The sequence below is a fragment of the Oncorhynchus mykiss genome, chromosome 16, assembly GCF_013265735.2.
Source record: "Oncorhynchus mykiss isolate Arlee chromosome 16, USDA_OmykA_1.1, whole genome shotgun sequence".
Taxonomy (NCBI): Eukaryota; Metazoa; Chordata; class Actinopteri; order Salmoniformes; family Salmonidae; genus Oncorhynchus; species Oncorhynchus mykiss.
The window spans coordinates 76,705,201-76,728,070 of record NC_048580.1 but is presented as its reverse complement, the minus strand read 5'-3'; the positions used below and the strand labels follow the sequence as shown (position 1 = coordinate 76,728,070).

Sequence of the window (22,870 nt, the reverse complement as noted above, 5' to 3'; positions counted from 1 at the left end):
CTCAGAATGACCAAAATCACATTTAGGGGGGCGCTAGGGAGCAAGCCATGGAGTAGGTCACGTTTATCCGAGCTACTGAAATGTTAATGTTTTACAATGGTGGGGAAAAATGCACTATCGTGGCACTTGAGGTGTTCCTCACCGTTATTACGCAGTTTATTCCTTTTTATTTACCGCCCACCCCAATCTTGTCTCATCGCTGCAACTCCCGAAAGGGAGCGGCGAAGTTGGAGTCACGCGTCCTCCGAAACATGAACCGCCAATACCGCGCTTCTTAACACCCGCGTGTCGGAGGAAGCACCGTTCAACTGACGACCCAAAATCAGCCTGCAGGAGTTGCTGATGGCTGAGGACCTGGGCTCAAGCTCGACTTCATCGGCCTGAAAGCCCTCGAGACGGCATTGTTGTCCCTCCATCAGGTCTAATGGCCTGGTACTCAGGGCTCTATTGTCCCGCCATCAGGTCTAATGGCCTGGTACTCAGGGCTCTATTGTCCCTCTGTCAGGTCTAATGGCCCGGTACTCAGGGCTCTATTGTCCCTCCATTAGATCCTAATGGCCTGGTACTCAGGGCTCTTTTGTCCCTCCATTAGATCCTAATGGCCTGGTACTCAGGGCTCTGTTGTCCCTCCATCAGGTCCTCATGGCCTGGTACTCAGGGCTCTGTTGTCCCTCCACCAGGTCCTAATGGCCTGGGACTCAGGGCTCTGTTGTCCCTCCATCAGGTCCTAATGGCCTGGTACTCAGGGCTCTGTTGTCCCTCCACCAGGTCCTAATGGCCTGGGACTCAGGGCTCTGTTGTCCCTCCATCAGGTCCTAATGGCCTGGTACTCAGGGCTCTGTTGTCCCTGCCGGTAGTGTCCGTGTCTACCGGCAGACTCAAAACTAATATTGAAAAACAACCTAGCATGTGAACACAAAAAATAGCCAAGAAACCGCAGCACAAAAGTCTCACTGTACCTTTCAGGTTCATTCAACCAACTTCTACATTTTGAGCATTGGATAATATAACAAATGATACCAAATGCTGTGACCCACCCGTGGGGGGGGGTGCTGATTACCCACCCTGTTCATGCCCAGGGGGGGTGGGGGGGTAGCTAGTATTATAACTGTGTGTCTGTCCTAGGCGTGTACAGGGAAGTTCATGCCCATGATGCAGTGGCTGTATTTTGATGCTCTGGAGTGTCTGTCTGAGGAAGAGGGAGGAGCCATGCTCACTGAGGAGGACTGTGCCCCTGTGAGTACATTTCACACACTCCGACGTCTACCATACTCACCCACCAATATGCACACACCGAACACAAACCCTCACAGGCCAAACACATACAGGCACTACAGGTCTGGCACAAAACACATCATGCCACTATTTCAAGTAGAACTATAAAGCCTCACCTTCTACCTGTTCTCCTTTACAGTCTCACCTGTTCTCCTTTACAGCCTCACCTGTTCTCCTTTACAGCCTCACCTGTTCTCCTTTACAGCCTCACCTGTTCTCCTTTACAGCCTCACCTGTTCTCCTTTACAGTCTCACCTGTTCTCCTTTACAGCCTCACCTGTTCTCCTTTACAGTCTCACCTGTTCTCCTTTACAGTCTCACCTGTTCTCCTTTACAGTCTCACCTGTTCTCCTTTACAGTCTCACCTGTTCTCCTTTACAGTCTCACCTGTTCTCCTTTAGTCTCTCCTGTTCTCCTTTAGTCTCACCTGTTCTCCTTTACAGTCTCACCTGTTCTCCTTTACAGTCTCACCTGTTCTCCTTTACAGTCTCACCTGTTCTCCTTTACAGTCTCACCTGTTCTCCTTTACAGTCTCACCTGTTCTCCTTTACAGTCTCACCTGTTCTCCTTTACAGTCTCACCTGTTCTCCTTTACAGTCTCACCTGTTCTCCTTTACAGCCTCTCCTTCTACCTGTGGGAAAACTATTAAATGACATCTCTCCCTCTCCCCAGAGGAACAGTCGTTATGACGGCCAGATCGCTGTGTTTGGCTCCCAGCTGCAGGAGGAGCTGGCTAAACAACGTTACTTCCTGGTTGGGGCTGGCGCTATTGGCTGTGAGCTGCTCAAGAACTTTGCCATGATTGGATTGGCTGGCGGAGAGGGAGAGGTCATCGTGACAGACATGGACACCATTGAGAAATCCAACCTCAACAGACAGTTCCTCTTCAGGTGAGAGGGGGGAGGAGTTGAGGGGCAAACTTAACCCTTGGAGGGTTTAAATCATGCAACACAAGCATCTCTTTAGCCTTGACCCTGTGATTACACTGGTTTAGACATCGGGTGTCTGAAATGGCACCCACTTTCCAACATACTGCTTTACTGTAGATCAGTGCACAGCGGGTCTGTTCAGATGCCGTTACTCTACATGGAATAGAGAACCACTTGGGACGTGGACCTTGGTGTTTTAATTGAGCTGTTATTGCTTCTTGTTTGCTTGTATTTCATTGTTCTTCTGTAAAGGTTTACAGGTTTCAAAGGATCTTTTATGAAATAAAGTACTGTTTTGGTTTGTAATTCAGGCCGTGGGACGTGACGAAGATGAAGAGCGAGACGGCGGCGGCGGCGGTGAAGCAGATGAACCCGTCCATCCGGATCACGGGACACCAGAACCGCGTCGGGCCCGAGACGGAGCGTGTCTACGATGACGACTTCTTCGAGAGCCTCCACGGAGTCGCCAACGCTCTGGACAACGTTGACGCGCGTAAGACGCACTTCTAACATTACTGCACCGTGTGTGCTGTCGTTATCGACCGTTATCTATCGGTATCGACTGTTATCTATCGGTATCGACCGTTATCGACCGTTATCTATCGGTATCGACCGCTATCTATCGGTATCTATCGGTATCGACCGTTACAGGTGGTATAGTCTCCACAGTTTTCAACGGCTACAGGCGGTATAGTCACTACAGTTATCAACGGCTACAGGCGGTATAGTCACTACAGTTATCAACGGCTACAGGTGGTATAGTCTCCACAGTTATCAACGGTTACAGGTGGTATAGTCTCCACAGTTATCAACGGTTACAGGTGGTATAGTCTCCACAGTTATCAACGGTTACAGGTGGTATAGTCTCCACAGTTATCAACGGTTACAGGTGGTATAGTCTCCACAGTTATCAACGGCTACAGGTGGTATAGTCTCCACAGTTATCAACGGCTACAGGCGGTATAGTCTCCACAGTTTTCAACGGCTACAGGCGGTATAGTCTCCACAGTTATCAACGGCTACAGGTGGTATAGTCTCCACAGTTATCAACGGTTACAGGTGGTATAGTCTCCACAGTTATCAACGGCTACAGGTGGTATAGTCACTACAGTTATCAACGGCTACAGGTGGTATAGTCACTACAGTTATCAACGGCTACAGGTGGTATAGTCTCCACAGTTTTCAACGGCTACAGGTGGTGTAGTCTCCACAGTTATCAACGGTTACAGGTGGTGTAGTCTCCACAGTTATCAACGGCTACAGGTGGTATAGTCTCCACAGTTATCAACGGCTACAGGCGGTATAGTCACTACAGTTATCAACGGCTACAGGCGGTATAGTCACTACAGTTATCAACGGCTACAGGTGGTATAGTCACTACAGTTATCAACGGCTACAGGTGGTATAGTCTCCACAGTTATCAACGGCTACAGGTGGTATAGTCTCCACAGTTTTCAACGGCTACAGGCGGTATAGTCACTACAGTTATCAACGGCTACAGGTGGTATAGTCTCCACAGTTATCAACGGTTACAGGCGGTATAGTCACTACAGTTATCAACGGCTACAGGTGGTATAGTCTCCACAGTTTTCAACGGCTACAGGTGGTATAGTCTCCACAGTTATCAACGGCTACAGGTGGTATAGTCTCCACAGTTATCAACGGCTACAGGTGGTATAGTCTCCACAGTTATCAACGGTTACAGGTGGTATAGTCTCCACAGTTTTCAACGGCTACAGGTGGTATAGTCACTACAGTTATCAACGGCTACAGGTGGTATAGTCTCCACAGTTTTCAACGGCTACAGGCGGTATAGTCTCCACAGTTATCAACGGCTACAGGTGGTATAGTCTCCACAGTTATCAACGGCTACAGGTGGTGTAGTCTCCACAGTTATCAACGGCTACAGGTGGTATAGTCTCCACAGTTATCAACGGTTACAGGTGGTATAGTCTCCACAGTTTTCAACGGCTACAGGCGGTATAGTCACTACAGTTATCAACGGCTACAGGTGGTATAGTCACTACAGTTATCAACGGCTACAGGTGGTATAGTCTCCACAGTTATCAACGGTTACAGGTGGTATAGTCTCCACAGTTATCAACGGTTACAGGTGGTATAGTCTCCACAGTTATCAACGGTTACAGGTGGTATAGTCACTACAGTTATCAACGGCTACAGGTGGTATAGTCACTACAGTTATCAACGGCTACAGGCGGTATAGTCACTACAGTTATCAACGGTTACAGGTGGTATAGTCACTACAGTTATCAACGGCTACAGGCGGTATAGTCACTACAGTTATCAACGGTTACAGGTGGTATAGTCTCCACAGTTATCAACGGTTACAGGTGGTATAGTCACTACAGTTATCAACGGCTACAGGTGGTATAGTCACTACAGTTATCAACGGTTACAGGTGGTATAGTCTCCACAGTTATCAACGGTTACAGGTGGTATAGTCACTACAGTTATCAACGGCTACAGGTGGTATAGTCACTACAGTTATCAACGGCTACAGGTGGTATAGTCACTACAGTTATCAACGGCTACAGGTGGTATAGTCACTACAGTTATCAACGGTTACAGGTGGTATAGTCTCCACAGTTATCAACGGTTACAGGTGGTATAGTCACTACAGTTATCAACGGCTACAGGTGGTATAGTCACTACAGTTATCAACGGCTACAGGTGGTATAGTCACTACAGTTATCAACGGCTACAGGTGGTATAGTCACTACAGTTATCAACGGCTACAGGCGGTATAGTCACTACAGTTATCAACGGTTACAGGTGGTATAGTCTCCACAGTTATCAACGGTTACAGGTGGTATAGTCACTACAGTTATCAACGGCTACAGGTGGTATAGTCACTACAGTTATCAACGGCTACAGGTGGTATAGTCTCCACAGTTATCAACGGTTACAGGTGGTATAGTCTCCACAGTTATCAACGGTTACAGGCGGTATAGTCTCCACAGTTATCAACGGCTACAGGTGGTATAGTCTCCACAGTTATCAACGGCTACAGGCGGTATAGTCACTACAGTTATCAACGGCTACAGGCGGTATAGTCACTACAGTTATCAACGGCTACAGGCGGTATAGTCACTACAGTTATCAACGGCTACAGGTGGTATAGTCTCCACAGTTATCAACGGCTACAGGTGGTATAGTCTCCACAGTTATCAACGGCTACAGGCGGTATAGTCACTACAGTTATCAACGGCTACAGGTGGTATAGTCTCCACAGTTATCAACGGCTACAGGTGGTATAGTCTCCACAGTTATCAACGGCTACAGGCGGTATAGTCACTACAGTTATCAACGGCTACAGGCGGTATAGTCACTACAGTTATCAACGGCTACAGGTGGTATAGTCTCCACAGTTATCAACGGCTACAGGTGGTATAGTCTCCACAGTTATCAACGGCTACAGGCGGTATAGTCACTACAGTTATCAACGGCTACAGGTGGTATAGTCTCCACAGTTATCAACGGCTACAGGCGGTATAGTCACTACAGTTATCAACGGCTACAGGCGGTATAGTCACTACAGTTATCAACGGCTACAGGTGGTATAGTCTCCACAGTTATCAACGGTTACAGGTGGTATAGTCTCCACAGTTATCAACGGTTACAGGCGGTATAGTCTCCACAGTTATCAACGGCTACAGGTGGTATAGTCTCCACAGTTATCAACGGTTACAGGTGGTATAGTCTCCACAGTTATCAACGGTTACAGGCGGTATAGTCTCCACAGTTATCAACGGCTACAGGTGGTATAGTCTCCACAGTTATCAACGGCTACAGGTGGTGTAGTCTCCACAGTTATCAACGGCTACAGGTGGTGTAGTCTCCACAGTTATCAACGGCTACAGGCGGTATAGTCTCCACAGTTATCAACGGCTACAGGTGGTGTAGTCTCCACAGTTATCAACGGTTACAGGTGGTGTAGTCTCCACAGTTATCAACGGCTACAGGTGGTGTAGTCTCCACAGTTATCAACGGCTACAGGTGGTGTAGTCTCCACAGTTATCAACGGCTACAGGTGGTGTAGTCTCCACAGTTATCAACGGCTACAGGCGGTATAGTCTCCACAGTTATCAACGGGTACTGGTTACCGTTTATACCCGCAGAACTTTCGAAGAGGAGTCCAGGGAGCTGGGTCGGTTCAATTAGATTGTTTAGGGCTGAGGAAGAGGAGTCCAGGGAGCTGGGCCGGTTCAATTAGATTGTTTAGGGCTGAGGAAGAGGTGCCCGGGGGGGTCGATTGTTTAGGGCTGAGGAAGAGGTGCCCGGGGGGGGGTCGATTGTTTAGGGCTGAGGAAGAGGTGCCCGGGGGGGGGTCGATTGTTTAGGGCTGAGGAAGAGGAGTCCGGGGGGGGGGGGTCGATTGTTTAGGGCTGAGGAAGAGGAGTCCGGGGGGGGCGTTTGTTTAGGGCTGAGGAATATTGGGAACAATTATGCTTTGTGAATGTCCCTCTCCTGTAGGTATGTACAGTGCCTTGCAAAAGTATTCGGCTCCCTTGAACTTTGCGACCTTTTGCCACATTTCAGGCTTCAAACATAAAGATATAAAACTGTATTTTTTTTTGAAGAATCAACAACAAGTGGGACACAATCATAAAGTGGAACGACATTTATTGGATATTTCAAACTTTTTTAACAAATCAAAAACTGAAAAATTGGGCGTGCAAAATTATTCAGCCCCCTTAAGTTAATACTTTGTAGCGCCACCTTTTGCTGCGATTACAGCTGTAAGTCGCTTGGGGTATGTCTCTATCAGTTTTGCACATCGAGAGACTGAAATTTTTCCCCATTCCTCCTTGCAAAACAGCTCGAGCTCAGTGAGGTTGGATGGAGAGCATTTATGAACAGCAGTTTTCAGTTCTTTCCACAGATTCTCGATTGGATTCAGGTCTGGACTTTGACTTGGCCATTCTAACACCTGGATATGTTTATTTTTGAACCATTCCATTGTAGATGTTGCTTTATGTTTTGGATCATTGTCTTGTTGGAAGACAAATCTCCGTCCCAGTCTCAGGTCTTTTGCAGACTCCATCAGGTTTTCTTCCAGAATGGTCCTGTATTTGGCTCCATCCATCTTCCCATCAATTTTAACCATCTTCCCTGTCCCTGCTGAAGAAAAGCAGGCCCAAACCATGATGCTGCCACCACCATGTTTGACAGTGGGGATGGTGTGTTCAGCTGTGTTGCTTTTACGCCAAACATAACGTTTTGCATTGTTGCCAAAAAGTTCAATTTTGGTTTCATCTGACCAGAGCACCTTCTTCCACATGTTTGGTGTGTCTCCCAGGGGGCTTGTGGCAAACTTTAAACAACACTTTTTATGGATATCTTTAAGAAATGGCTTTCTTCTTGCCACTCTTCCATAAAGGCCAGATTTGTGCAATATACGACTGATTGTTGTCCTATGGACAGAGTCTCCCACCTCAGCTGTAGATCTCTGCAGTTCATCCAGAGTGATCATGGGCCTCTTGGCTGCATCTCTGATCAGTCTTCTCCTTGTATGAGCTGAAAGTTTAGAGGGACGGCCAGGTCTTGGTAGATTTGCAGTGGTCTGATACTCCTTCCATTTCAATATTATCACTTGCACAGTGCTCCTTGGGATGTTTAAAGCTTGGGAAATCTTTTTGTATCCAAATCCGGCTTTAAACTTCTTCACAACAGTATCTCGGACCTGCCTGGTGTGTTCCTTGTTCTTCATGATGCTCTCTGCGCTTTTAACGGACCTCTGAGACTATCACAGTGCAGGTGCATTTATACGGAGACTTGATTACACACAGGTGGATTGTATTTATCATCATTAGTCATTTAGGTCAACATTGGATCATTCAGAGATCCTCACTGAACTTCTGGAGAGAGTTTGCTGCACTGAAAGTAAAGGGGCTGAATAATTTTGCACGCCCAATTTTTCAGTTTTTGATTTGTTAAAGAAGTTTGAAATATCCAATAAATGTCGTTCCACTTCATGATTGTGTCCCACTTGTTGTTGATTCTTCACAAAAAAATACAGTTTTATATCTTTATGTTTGAAGCCTGAAATGTGGCAAAAGGTCGCAAAGTTCAAGGGGGCCGAATACTTTCGCAAGGCACTGTATATGGACCGGAGGTGTGTCTACTACAGGAAGCCCCTGTTAGTTTGTCATATTGTCTGTCCTGTAGGTATGTATATGGACCGGAGGTGTGTCTACTACAGGAAGCCCCTGTTAGTTTGTCATATTGTCTGTCCTGTAGGTATGTATATGGACCAGAGGTGTGTCTACTACAGGAAGCCCCTGTTAGTTTGTCATATTGTCTGTCCTGTAGGTATGTATATGGACCGGAGGTGTGTCTACTACAGGAAGCCCCTGTTAGAGTCCGGGACTCTGGGAACCAAGGGAAACGTTCAGGTGGTCATTCCCTTCCTGACAGAGTCATACAGCTCCTCCCAGGACCCCCCGGAGAAGTCCATCCCCATCTGCACACTGAAGAACTTCCCCAACGCCATCGAACACACCCTGCAGGTAACACACACACATACACACTCTCTAACCTGCGGGACTGACGTCCACACACTCACACACACACACACCCTGCAGGTAACAAACACACACACACACTCTCTCTCTAACCTGCGGGACTGACGTCCACACACTCACACACACACACACACCCTGCAGGTAACAAACACACACACACACTCTCTCTCTAACCTGCGGGACTGATGTCCACACACTCACTCACTCACTCACACACACACACCCTGCAGGTAACACACACACACCCTGCAGGTAACAAACACACACACACTCTCTCTCTAACCTGCGGGACTGACGTCCACACACTCACTCACACACACACACACCCTGCAGGTAACACACACACTCACACACACACCTGTCGACTGATGTCCTCTATATGCAGTGTGTGGTAACTCTCGTGTCTCCTTCTCCTCTCTAGTGGGCCCGTGATGAGTTTGAGGGTCTGTTTAAACAGCCGTCAGAGAATGCCATGCAGTACCTCACGTAAGTCTACAGCTCTGGCTTTTGAAAGGCCTTTTTCTGTCTGAAGGCTTATACAGTGCCTTACAAAAGTATGCACCCTTGGCGTTTCTCCTATTTTGTTGCATTACAGCCTGTAATTTAAATTGATTTTTATTTGATTTAATGTAAAGGACATATACAAAATAGTCCAAATTGGTGAAGTGAAATGAAAAAAAATTGTTTCAAAAAAGATGTCTTTAAATAGAAAAGTGTGATGTATTCACCCCCTTTACTATGAAGCCCCTAAATAAGATCTGGTGCAACCAATTACCTTCAGAAGTCACACAATTAGTTACTTTGCACACAGGTGAACTTTAACTGTCACATGATCTGTCATGTGATCTCAGTATATATACACCTGTTCTGAAAGGCCCCAGAGTCTGCCACACCACCAAGAGCAAGGGGCACCACCAAGAGCAAGGGGCACCACCAAGAGCAAGGGGCACCACCAAGAGCAAGGGGCACCACCAAGAGCAAGGGGCACCACCAAGAGCAAGGAGCTCTCCATACAGATCAGGGTTGGGTTATAAAAAAATATCAAACTTTGAACATCCCATGGAGCACCATTTAAATCCATTATTAAAAAATGGAAAGAATATGGCACCACAACAAACCTGCCAAGAGAGGGCCGCCCACCAAAACTCACAGACCAGGCAAGGAGGGCATTAAACAGAGGCAACAAAGAGACCAACGATAGCCCTGATGCAGCTTTGGGGAGTATCTGTCCATAGGGCCACTTTAAGCCGTACACTCCACAGAGCTGAGTGGCCAGAAACAAGCCATTGCTTAAAGAAAGAAATAAGCAACCACATTTGGTGTTTGCAAAAAGGCATGTGGGAGATACGGTGGAAAATTCCAAGATGATGTTATAATGCTGTTATTGCATTAAATGGCTGTTTTATGAAACCGAATAAGGGGTGGTTAGAACGCTCATCTGTGTGTGGGCCTTTGGGAGATAACGCTGACCGGAGATTTATGATGTCTTTTGGGTGATGAAATCTCATTCCGGAGCATGAGTTAATGTTTCTGTTCTATATGGGTACCAGGGAAGACCCTGGTCTGAACAATGAAACATAACAGTTGACACAGCAGATACTTATAATTCACAGCAGACAGTATCTTTCATACAAATCTTAACTTTGTGTCCCATTCTATACATCGGTTCGTCATGCAGGTTGAAAGGGGTGTATCTTGGCTATAAAATACCTTTGTAATTTTTTCTCGGGGCTCTCAACAAATCATCTGATCGTAATTCGTCGACCAGCCATCATTATCGTAGACAACTCAAATCGATTCACTTTATATTTGTGTGTTGTATTGACTTGCTCCCTTATTAATAAGTGATAAAATATTTAGTTTAAGTATAACTCTTACTTGTGTGGTAAGTTTATCTCATGTGATAGTAAAGAAATGAACCACCACCGAGACTCCCCAAACATATGAAAGCAGGTACTCTGGTCAGATGAGACAAAAATTTAGCTTTTTGGCCATCAAGGAAAACACTGTCTGGCACAAACCCAACATCTCTCATCACCCCGAGAACACCATCCCCACAGTGAAGCATGGTGGTGGCAACATGTTTTTCATCTGCAGGGACTGGGAAACTTGTCAGAATTGAAGGATTGATGGATGGCGCTAAATACAGGGAAATTCTTGAGACTTGTACGGAGGTTCACCTTCCAGCAGTACAATGGTCCTAAGCATACTGCTAAAGCAACACTCGAGTGGTTTAAGGGGAAACATTTAAATGTCTTGGAATGGCCTAGTCAAAGCCCAGACCTTAATCCAATTGAGAATCTGTGGTATTACTTAAAGATTGCTGTACACCAGCGGAACCCATCCAACTTGAAGGAGCAGTTTTGCCTTGAAGAATGGGCAAACATCCCAGTTGCTAGATGTGCCAAGCTCATAGAGACATACCCCAATAGGCTTGCAGCTGTAATTGCTGTAAAAGGTTGCTCTACAAAGTATTGACTTTGGGGGGGTGAATAGTTTTGCATGCTTAAGTTTTCTATATTTGTGTCTTATCTGTTTGTTTCACAATAAAAAAATATTTGGCATCTTCAAAGTGGTAGGAATGTTGTGTAAATCAAATGATACAAACCCGCAAAAATCTAATTTAATTCCAGGTTGTAAGGCAACAAAATAGATAAAAATTACAAGGGGGGTGAATACTTTCGCAAGCCGCTGTTGCTGGTGCTCTTCTAAGTTGAAGGCTTCTAGCTGGTGCTCTTCTAAATTGATGTTTTATGATCCAGAGATGCTAAGTTCCTGGAGAGGACCCTGAAGCTGCCTGGAGCGCAGCCTCTAGAAGTGTTGGAGGCCGTCTATAAGAGTTTGGTGATCGACTGCCCTCGCAGCTGGGCCGACTGTGTCACCTGGGCTCGCCACCACTGGCAATGCCAGTACAGCAACAACATCCATCAGCTACTGCACAACTTCCCCCCAGAACAGGTGTATAGAACACACACACCGAGTATACAGAACATTAGGAACACCTCTTTCCATGACATAGACTGACCAGGTGAAAGCTATGATACCTTATTGATGTTAAACTTGTTAAAACCCACTTTAAATCAGTGTAGATGAAGGGGAAGGAGACAGGTTAAAGAAGGATTTTTAAGCCTTGAGACAATTGAGACATGGATTGTATATATGGGTCATTCAGAAGATGAATGGGCAAGACGAGACTAATGTGCCTTTTGAACAGGGTATGGTAGTAGGTGCACACTGGTTTGTTAACTTCTCTGGGCGCTAGCGTCCCACCTTGCCAACAGCCAGTAAAATTGCAGTGGCCAAATTCAAAACAGAAATCAAATTAAAATTCCTCAAACGTACAAGGATTATACACCATTTTAAAGATAAACTTCTCATTAATCCAGCCACAGTGTCTGATTTCAAAAAGGCTTTACGGCGAAAGCACACCTTGCGATTATGTTAGGTCAGCGCCTAGCCACAGAAAAACATACAGCCATTTTCCAAAGGAGAGGTGTCACAAAACTCAGAAATAGCATTATAAATATTCCCTTACCTTTGATGATCTTCATCGGAATGCACTCCCAGGAATCCCAGTTCCACAATAAATGTTTGTTTTGTTCAATAAAGTCCATTATTTATGTTCAAATACCTCCTTTTTGTTGGCGCGTTTAGCCCAGTAAGCCAAATGCACAATGCGCGAGCAAATAGTTCAGACGAAAGTCACAGTTTTATATTACAGTTCGTAGAAACATGTCAAACGATGTATAGAATCGATCTTTAGGATGTTTTTATCATCAATCTTCAATAATGTTTCAACCGGACCATTCCTTTGTCTTTAGAAATGAGAAGGAACGCAGCTACCTCTCACGGCCGCGCGCCTGGCTGAGCTCATGGCATTCTGCCAGACTGTTGACATCTAGTGGAAGCCTTAGGAAGTGCAATATGACCCCATAGACACTGTATATTGGATAGGCAAAGACTTGAAAAACTACAAACCTCAGATTTCCCACTTCCTGGTTGGACTTCTTCTCAGGTTTTCACCTGCCATATGAGTTATGTTATACTCACAGACATCATTCAAACAGTTTTAGAAACTTCAGAGTGTTTTCTATCCAAATCTACTATATGCGTATTCTAGCTTTTGGGTCTGAGTAGCAGGCAGTTTACTCTGGGCACCTTATTCATCCAAGCTACTCAATACTGCCCCCCCAGTCCCAAAGAAGTTAAGAACTGCAACGCTGCTGGCTTTTTCACGCTCAACATTTTCCTGTGTGTATCAAGAATGATCCACCACCCAAAGGACATCCAGTCAACTTGACACAACTGTGGGAAGCACAGTGACAAATTTATGCTGTTCTGAGAGCAAAAACTCAATGTTAGGAAGGTGTTCTTAATGTTTTGTGCTCTGATTGTTGATACACAAACTGGTGGTACAGTCATACACTTAACATGTTTGACTATCTCTAACCCTACTTTCTCTTTCTCTCTCCACCACTTTCGCTCTCTCCTTTCTCAGCTGACCAGCTCTGGCGCCCCCTTCTGGTCCGGTCCAAAGAGATGTCCTCACCCTCTGGAGTTCAGCACCAGCAATGTGAGTCCTTTCTTCCCCCCCTCCTGTCCTCCCTATCTATTACCTTGCCCCTCCTGACCTCCCTATCTATTACCTTACCCCTCTACCCTAGCCCCTCCTGACCTCCCTATCTATTACCTTACCCCTCTACTCTAGCCCCTTCTCCCCCCCTCCTGTCCTCTCCCTCATACATCCTCTCTCTCTCTCTCTAGAACCTCCATATGGACTATGTGATGTCAGGAGCCAACTTATTTGCCCAGTCGTACGGCATGCAGGGCTCTACCGACCGTGTCGGTGTGGCTAAGATCCTGGACAGCCTATCGGTGCCCACCTTCGTCCCCAGGTCAGGGGTCAAGATCCACGTCTCCGACCAGGAGCTGCAGAGCGCCAACGTCAACGTCGGTGAGGGAGAGGGCTTTTACATTTATATAGGCCATTTATTTATACATGTATAGAGTGTAGAACTAAGCCAGCCATCGCAGCAGAGTGCGGGAGAGTGTAGAACTAAGCCAGCCATCGCAGCAGAGTGCAGGAGCGTGTAGAACTAACAAAGCCATCGCAGCAGAGTGCGGGAGCGTGTAGAACTAAGCCAGCCATCGCAGCAGAGTGCAGGAGCGTGTAGAACTAAGCCAGCCATCGCAGCAGAGTGCAGGAGCGTGTTGAACTAACAAAGCCATCGCAGCAGAGTCTGCAGGAGCGTGTAGAACTAAGAAAGCCATCGCAGCAGAGTCTGCAGGAGCGTGTAGAACTAAGAAAGCCATCGCAGCTGATTGCAGGAGCGTGTAGAACTAAGAAAGCCTCTAGAAATGGGACATCTTTTATTTCTGCATTTGCCACAGACTGGATGGAAGGACTTGTGTTGAATTAAATGACTACTGAGAGGGAAGAATCCCAGTTATGATCAGAGTATGTTTATTGTGTTTCATCAGAAAAAACTAACAAGACAGGTCCCACCTCTCGCCACCGGCCACGTGAGATGATTTTACAACATGCCCCTGTCTCATTGGCCTGTTTCCCTGTCTGTCAGCCAATGGACACTGTCGGACTAACGGATGTGTGTCTCTCTCTCTCTCTGGTGTGAATGTCTTTGGGATGTGTGTGTGAATCTGGGGGGTGCGTCTGGGTCTGGGGGGGTTGTGTCTGGGTCTGGGGGGGTTGTGTCTGGGTCTGGGGGGGTTGTGTCTGGGTCTGGGGGGGGGTTGTGTCTGGGTCTGGGGGGGGGTTGTGTCTGGGTCTGGGGGGGTTGTGTCTGGGTCTGGGGGGGTTGTGTCTGGGTCTGGGGGGGTTGGGTCTGGGGGGTTGTGTCTGGGGGGGTTGTGTCTGGGTCTGGGGGGGTTGTGTCTGGGTCTGGGGGGGTTGTGTCTGGGTCTGGGGGGTGGTGTCTGGGTGTGTGTAGATGACAACAGGCTGGAGGAACTGAAGACTCTGCTGCCTGGACCGGAAGCTTCTTCTCACTTTAAACTCACTGCCATCGACTTTGAGAAGGTAGAGATCTCTCTCTTTACCACCCCCCCTCTCTCTTTACTCTACCTCCCCCCTCTCTCTTTACCACCCCCCCTCTCTCTTTACTCTACCTCCCCCCTCTCTCTTTACTCTACCTCCCCCCCTCTCTCTTTACTCTACCTCCCCCCTCTCTCTTTACTCTACCTCCCCCTCTCTCTTTACTCTACCCCCCCTCTCTCTTTACTCTACCTCCCCTCTCTCTTTACTCTACCTCCCCCCTCTCTTTACTCTACCTCCCCCCCTCTCTCTTTACTCTACCTCCCCCCTCTCTCTTTACTCTACCCCCCCTCTCTCTTTACTCTACCTCCCCCCTCTCTTTACTCTACCTCCCCCCTCTCTCTTTACTCTACCTCCCCCCTCTCTCTTTACTCTACCTCCCCCCTCTCTCTTTACTCTACCTCCCCCCCTCTCTCTTTACTCTACCTCCCCCTCTCTCTTTACTCTACCTCCCCCTCTCTCTTTACTCTACCTCCCCTCTCTCTTTACTCTACCTCCCCTCTCTCTTTACTCTACCTCCCCTCTCTCTTTACTCTACCCCCCCTCTCTCTTTACTCTACCCCCCCCTCTCTCTTTACTCTACCCCCCCTCTCTCTCTTTACTCTACCCCCCCTCTCTCTCTTTACTCTACCCCCCCTCTCTCTTTACTCTACCCCCCCCTCTTTACTCTACCCCCCCTCTTTACTCTATCCCCCCTCTTTACTCTACCCCCTCCCTTTACTCTACCCCCCCCCTCTTTACTCTACCCCCCCCCCCCTCTTTACTCTACCCCCCCCCCCTCTTTACTCTACCCCCCCTCTCTCTTTACTCTACCCCCCCTCTTTACTCTACCCCTTCTTTGCTCTATCTGACAATGCTCTGAATTTACTTACGGACAATCTGACAACAGGATGATGATGACTGTATGTTCCAGGATGATGACTCTGTATGTTCCAGGATGATGACTCTGTATGTTCCAGGATGATGACTCTGTATGTTCCAGGATGAAGACTCTGTGTATTCTGTATGTTCCAGGATGAAGACTCTGTGTATTCTGTATGTTCCAGGATGATGACTCTGTATGTTCCAGGATGATGACTCTGTATGTTCCAGGATGATGACTCTGTGTATTCTGTATGTTCCAGGATGAAGACTCTGTGTATTCTGTATGTTCCAGGATGATGACTCTGTATGTTCCAGGATGATGACTCTGTGTATTCTGTATGATCCAGGATGATGACTCTGTGTATTCTGTATGTTCCAGGATGATGACTCTGTGTATTCTGTATGTTCCAGGATGATGACTCTGTGTATTCTGTATGTTCCAGGATGATGACTCTGTGTATTCTGTATGTTCCAGGATGATGACTCTGTGTATTCTGTATGTTCCAGGATGATGACTCTGTGTATTCTGTATGTTCCAGGATGATGACTCTGTGTATTCTGTATGTTCCAGGATGATGACTCTGTGTATTCTGTATGTTCCAGGATGATGACTCTGTGTATTCTGTATGTTCCAGGATGATGACTCTGTATGTTCCAGGATGATGACTCTGTATGTTCCAGGATGATGACTCTGTATGTTCCAGGATGATGACTCTGTGTATTCTGTATGTTCCAGGATGATGACTCTGTGTATTCTGTATGTTCCAGGATGATGACTCTGTGTATTCTGTATGTTCCAGGATGATGACTCTGTGTATTCTGTATGTTCCAGGATGATGACTCTAACTTCCACATGGACTTCATTGTGGCTGCTTCCAACCTGAGAGCAGAAAACTACAACATTCCCCCTGCAGACAGACACAAGGTGTGTACGTACACACACTGTCGCTCTCGCTGTCCCGGTGGCTCTCTCTCTGACTCTGCTCGTTCGCTGTCTTGCGCTCTGTGACTCTGGCTCGTTCTCTGTCTTGCTCTCTCTGACTCTGCTCGTTCGCTGTCTTGCTCTCTGTGACTCTGGCTCGTTCTCTGTCTTGCTCTCTCTGACTCTGGCTCGTTCTCTGTCTTGCTCTCTGTGACTCTGGCTCGTTCGCTGTCTTGCTCTCTCTGACTCTGGCTCGTTCTCTGTCTTGCTCTCTGTGACTCTGGCTCGTTCGCTGTCTTGCTCTCTCTAACTCTGCTCGTTCTCTGTCTTGCTCTCTGTGACTCTGGCTCGTTCTCTGTCTTGCTCTCTGTGACTCTGGCTCGTTCTCTGTCTTGCTCTCTGTGACTCTGGCTCGTTCTCTGTCTTGCTCTCTGTGACTCTGGCTCTCTCTGTCCACAGAGTAAGCTGATAGCTGGGAAGATCATTCCTGCGATAGCGACCACCACCGCAGCGGTCGTAGGTCTGGTCTGTCTGGAGCTCATCAAGATCGTTCAGGGACACAAGAAGGTGGAGTCGTTTAAGAACGGCTTCATGAACCTGGCGCTGCCGTTCTTCGGCTTCTCAGAACCCATCTCTGCTCCCAGCCACAAGGTAGGGTTGGATCCGGGAGGGAGGGGGGTCTGTTCTCTCTCCCAGTACGTCCGCCCGGCCTCACAACAGCAGACCACGTGTAACCACGCCAGCCCAGGACCTCCTCATCCAGCTTCTTCACCTGCGGGATCGGGTGGTGGGGGGGGTGTTTCTGTCTGTAGTAAAGCCCTGGGGATCAACTCATTCTGATTGGCTGGGCCTGGCTCCCCAGTGGATGCACCCCTGCCCAGTCATGTGAAATCCATAGATTAGGGCCTAATTTGTTTATTTCAATTGACTGATTTCCTTATATGAACTGTAACTCAGTAAACCTTTTGAAATTGTTGTATGTTGCGTTTATATTTTTGTGAAGAATGTTCCGGCCCAACAACCATACACTCAGAGAGAAATGTCCCCGTGGCTGAATCCCCTGGTCTAGGATCAGAACACTGAGCAGTGTCAAGGGGACATTTCTTAACTAGATGTCAGGTATTTATGTTAGGCCCGGGCTTTTCATTTAGTGTTTGTCTGTACCTCTAACATATTCTTCTGTCCCCACACTTTTCTCTCCCTATCCATCTCTCTTTCTCTCTGCCTCCCTCTCTCTGCCCATCCATCTCTTCCTCTCTCTGCCTCCCTCTCTCTGCCTCCCTCTCTCTGCCCATCCATCTCTCTTTCTCTCTGCCTCCCTCTCTCTGCCCATCCATCTCTTTCTCTCTCTGCCTCTCTCTCCCCATCCATCTCTTTCTCTCTCTGCCTCCCCATCTCTTTCTCTCTGCCTCCCTCTCTCTCCATCCATCTCTTTCTCTCTCTGCCTCCCTCTCTCTCCATCCATCTCTTTCTCTCTCTGCCTCCCTCTCTCCCCATCCATCTCTTTCTCTCTCTGCCTCCCTCTCTCTGCCCATCCATCTCTTTCTCTCTCTGCCTCCCTCTCTCTGCCCATCCATCTCTCTTTCTCTCTGCCTCCCTCTCTCTGCCCATCCATCTCTTTCTCTCTCTGCCTCCCCATCTCTTTCTCGCACTTTCTCTCTCTGCCTCCCCCTCTCCCCATCCATCTCTTTCTCTCTCTGCCTCCCCCTCTCTCCCCATCCATCTCTTTCTCTCTCTGCCTCCCCATCTCTCTCGCTCTGCCTCTCTCCCTCCCCATCCATCTCCATCTCTCCCTCCCTCCATAGTACTATGACATTGACTGGTCTCTGTGGGATCGTTTTGAGGTGAAGGGTCTGCAGGCCAATGGAGAGGAGATGACCCTCCGACAGTTCCTGGACTACTTCAAGGTACGCCTGGCCTCGTGCTGAGTCTCTGTGCTAAGCTTACGTTCATTATTGGTTTCTGTAACATTTAGTCTTTCCTTCCCCTGTAGAATGAGCATCAGTTGGAGATCACCATGCTGTCTCAGGGAGTCTCCATGCTCTACTCCTTCTTCATGCCTGCAGCTAAACTCAAGGAGAGGCTGCTGTTACCGTGAGTCACTGCTAACCCTGTCCTGTCACGTCTAGAACTGACCCCGTCCTGTCACGTCTAGAACTGACCCCGTCCTGTCACGTCCAGAACTGACCCCGTCCTGTCACGTCTAGAACCTGACCCCGTCCTGTCACGTCTAGAACCTGACCCCGTCCTGTCACGTCTAGAACCTGACCCCGTCCTGTCACGTCCAGAACTGACACTGTCACGTCCAGAACTGACCCTGTCTCGTCCAGAACTGACCCTGTCTCGTCCAGAACTGACCCTGTCTCGTCCAGAACTGACCCTGTCTCGTCCAGAACTGACCCTGTCTCGTCCAGAACTGACCCTGTCTCGTCCAGTACTGACCCTGTCTCGTCCAGAACTGACCCTGTCTCGTCCAGAACTGACCCTGTCTCGTCCAGAACTGACCCTGTCTCGTCCAGAACTGACCCTGTCTCGTCCAGAACTGACCCTGTCTCGTCCAGAACTGACCCTGTCTCGTCCAGAACTGACCCTGTCTCGTCCAGAACTGACCCCGTCCTGTCACGTCTAGAACTGACCCCGTCCTGTCACGTCTAGAACTGACCCCGTCCTGTCACGTCCAGAACTGACCCCGTCCTGTCACGTCTAGAACCTGACCCCGTCCTGTCACGTCTAGAACCTGACCCCGTCCTGTCACGTCTAGAACCTGACCCCGTCCTGTCACGTCCAGAACTGACACTGTCACGTCCAGAACTGACCCTGTCTCGTCCAGAACTGACCCTGTCTCGTCCAGAACTGACCCTGTCTCGTCCAGAACTGACCCTGTCTCGTCCAGAACTGACCCTGTCTCGTCCAGAACTGACCCTGTCTCGTCCAGAACTGACCCTGTCTCGTCCAGAACTGACCCTGTCTCGTCCAGAACTGACCCTGTCTCGTCCAGAACTGACCCTGTCTCGTCCAGAACTGACCCCGCGCTGTCTCGTCTAGAACTGACCCCTTCACGTCCAGAACTGACCCCGTCCTGTCACGGCGTCTAAACTGACCCCCCGCTGTCTCGGCGTCTAAACTGACCCCCCGCTGTCTCGGCGTCTAAACTGACCCCCCGCTGTCTCGTCTAGAACTGACCCTGCGCTGTCTCGTCTAGACATATTCTGTTGAGTATCATACTGGGGTCCACAAAATGACACGTCTCTTTTCCATCTCATGTTGCTGAAGTGAACAGCAGACCTGGTTTAGAAACCAGTGAAAGCGACACCTCGCGGCACACGGCCTGTCCCCTAGAGCGATGCCTGGCCTGTCCCCTAGAGCGACGCCTGGCCTGTCCCCTAGAGCGACGCCTGGCCTGTCCCCTAGAGCGACGCCTGGCCTGTCCCCTAGAGCGACGCCTGGCCTGTCCCCTAGAGCGACAACTTGCGGCATTTTGTAAATGTATGTAGTTCTGTCCTTGAGCTGTTCTTGTCTATTAATCAAATCAAATTTATTTTATATAGCCCTTCGTACATCAGCTGATATCTCAAAGTGCTGTACAGAAACCCAGCCTAAAACCCCAAACAGCAAGCAATGCAGGTGAAGAAGCACGGTGGCTAGGAAAAACTCCCTAGAAAGGCCAAAACCTAGGAAGAAACCTAGAGAGGAACCAGGCTATGTGGGGTGGCCAGTCCTCTTCTGGCTGGAGATTAGAAACCTAGAGAGGAACCAGGCTATGTGGGGTGGTAAGTCCCCTTCTGGCTATGCCAGGTGGAGATTAGAAACCTAGAGAGGAACCAGGCTATGTGGGGTGGTAAGTCCCCTTCTGGCTATGCCAGGTGGAGATTAGAAACCTAGAGAGGAACCAGGCTATGAGGGGTGGCCAGTCCTCTTCTGGTTGTGCCGGGTGGAGATTATAACAGAACATGGTCAAGATGTTCAAATGTTCATAAATGATCAGCATGGTCGAATAATAATAAGGCAGAACAGTTGAAACTGGAGCAACAGCACGGTCAGGTGGACTGGGGACAGTAAGGAGTCATCATGTCAGGTAGTCCTGAGGCATGGTCCTAGGGCTCAGGTCCTCCGAGAGAAGGAGAGAATTAGAGAGAGCATACTTAAATTCACACAGGACACCGAATAGGACAGGAGAAGTACTCCAGATATAACAAACTGACCCTAGCCCCCCGACACATAAACTACTGCAGCATAAATACTGGAGGCTGAGACAGGATTGGTCAGGAGACACTGTGGCCCCATCCAAGGACACCCCCGGACAGGGCCAAACAGGAAGGATATAACCCCACCCACTTATTAATGTTCTGTATTATGTTTGATGTTTTGTGGAACCCAGGAAGAGTAGCTGCTGCTTTTACAACAGCTAATGAGGATCCTAATACATCCCACAAAATACTACATCTTCTTTGATCTCTGCTCGGGTCCGACAGTCATAACATACGCAAGTTATTTCAGGACTGTACCGAAGGGGTTACTGCCCTAATTAAGCTGAAGGTCTGAAATGTGACACAATTCAATATTTTGTTGCCAATCAAATATTGGAATGACAGGAATTTCTAACTTCAGGAATCTGAAGTTTCTCAAACTGCCAGAGATGACTGGGGTCTTACTGAACTAAATGTTGTCTCCCCTCTCTCCTCTCCTCCCCTCTCTCTCCTCCCCCCTCTCTCCTCTCCTCCCCTCTCTCTCCTCTCCTCCCCTGTCCTCTCCTCTCCTCCCCTCTCCTCTCCTCCCCCCTCTCTCCTCTCCTCCCCTCTCTCTCCTCTCCTCCCCTCTCCTCTCCTCTCCTCCCCTCTCTCCTCCCCCTCTCTCCTCCCACTCTCTCCTCCCCTCTCTCTCCTCCCCTCTCTCTCCTCCCCTCTCTCTCCTCCCCTCTCTCTCCTCCCCTCTCTCTCCTCCCCTCTCCCCCCTCTCTCTCCCCCCTCTCTCTCCTCCCCTCTCTCTCCTCCCCTCTCTCTCCTCCCCTCTCTCTCCTCCCTCTCTCCTCCCCTCTCTCCTCCCCTCTCTCCTCCCCTCTCTCCTCCCCTCTCTCCTCCCCTCTCTCCTCCCCTCTCTCCTCCCCTCTCTCCTCCCCTCTCTCCTCCCCTCTCTCCTCCCCTCTCTCCTCCCCTCTCTCCTCTCCCCCCTCTCTCCTCTCCCCCCTCTCTCCTCTCCCCCCTCCCTCCTCTCCCCCCCTCCCACCTCCCCCCCCCTCCCCTCTGCAGGATGACAGAGATTGTGACCAAGGTTTCTAAGAAGAAGCTGGGGAAGCATGTGAAAGCTTTGGTGTTTGAGCTGTGCTGCAACGACCTGACTGAGGAAGATGTGGAGGTTCCCTACGTCAGATACACCATCCGCTGAACCAACACACACACACACCGGGGGGGAGAGAGTAAGGAGAGAGGATGGCTTTGGATCAATCACTTGTAGAGGAAAGTTTATTGGATCCCTGGTTCAAAATGGCACCCTATTCCCTATATAGTGTACCCTATTCCCTATATAGTGTACCCTATTTCCCTGAACTTATAGAGACTAGGGTGCCAAACAACGATCTGAAATGACGTGTTGGGACATGGTTGTGGGGAGATTGTAAACGGGTTGGTCCCTGTACCCAACAACTCTGCTACCCCCCCCCCCCCCCTCAACTCTGCTACCCCCCCCCGCCCCTCAACAACTCTGCTACCCCCCCCCGCCCCTCAACAACTCTGCTACCCCCCCCTCAACTCTGCTACCCCCCCCCCGCCCCTCAACAACTCTGCTACCCTCCCCCCCTCAACAACTCTGCTACCCCCCCCCCCCTCAACAACTCTGCTACCCTCCCCCCCTCAACAACTCTGCTACCCTCCCCCCCAACAACTCTGCTACCCCCCCCTCAACAACTCTGCTACCCCCCCCCCTCAACAACTCTGCTACCCTCCCCCCTCAACAACTCTGCTACCTTCCCCCCCTCAACAACTCTGCTACCCTCCCCCCCCAACAACTCTGCTACCCTCCCCCATCAACAACTCTGCTACCCTCCCCCCCTCAACAACTCTGCTACCCCCCCCTCAACAACTCTGCTACCCTCCCCCCCTCAACAACTCTGCTACCCTCCCCCCTCAACAACTCTGCTACCCTCCCCCCCTCAACAACTCTGCTACCCTCCCCCCCTCAACAACTCTGCTACCCCCCCCTCAACAACTCTGCTACCCCCCCCTCAACAACTCTGCTACCCCCCCCTCAACAACTCTGCTACCCCCCCCCCTCAACAACTCTGCTACC

The 22,870-nt window shown here is 49.0% G+C and overlaps 1 protein-coding gene across 6 annotated transcripts in view; it reads left to right on the top strand.

The window, feature by feature from the left end:
- The window catches only part of LOC110514470 (ubiquitin-like modifier-activating enzyme 1), a 68,976-nt gene extending 46,694 nt beyond the window's left edge, over positions 1-22,282 (top strand). For 5 of the 6 annotated variants that reach the window (XM_036947831.1, XM_036947829.1, XM_036947830.1 and 2 more), the window contains 15 exons: positions 1,126-1,236; positions 1,949-2,166; positions 2,517-2,698; positions 8,539-8,735; positions 9,172-9,236; positions 11,513-11,708; positions 13,249-13,323; positions 13,515-13,704; positions 14,232-14,273; positions 14,699-14,787; positions 16,499-16,591; positions 17,048-17,239; positions 18,394-18,495; positions 18,582-18,682; positions 21,835-22,282. In XM_036947831.1, coding sequence (XP_036803726.1) covers positions 1,126-1,236; positions 1,949-2,166; positions 2,517-2,698; positions 8,539-8,735; positions 9,172-9,236; positions 11,513-11,708; positions 13,249-13,323; positions 13,515-13,704; positions 14,232-14,273; positions 14,699-14,787; positions 16,499-16,591; positions 17,048-17,239; positions 18,394-18,495; positions 18,582-18,682; positions 21,835-21,970 — 1,989 coding nt within the window. In that variant the 3' untranslated portion in view covers positions 21,971-22,282. The remainder of the gene's footprint in view (positions 1-1,125; positions 1,237-1,948; positions 2,167-2,516; positions 2,699-8,538; positions 8,736-9,171; positions 9,237-11,512; positions 11,709-13,248; positions 13,324-13,514; positions 13,705-14,231; positions 14,274-14,698; positions 14,788-16,498; positions 16,592-17,047; positions 17,240-18,393; positions 18,496-18,581; positions 18,683-21,834) is intronic. The other variant, XM_036947833.1, reaches the window with a different exon arrangement.
- The last annotated feature ends 588 nt before the right edge of the window (positions 22,283-22,870 follow it).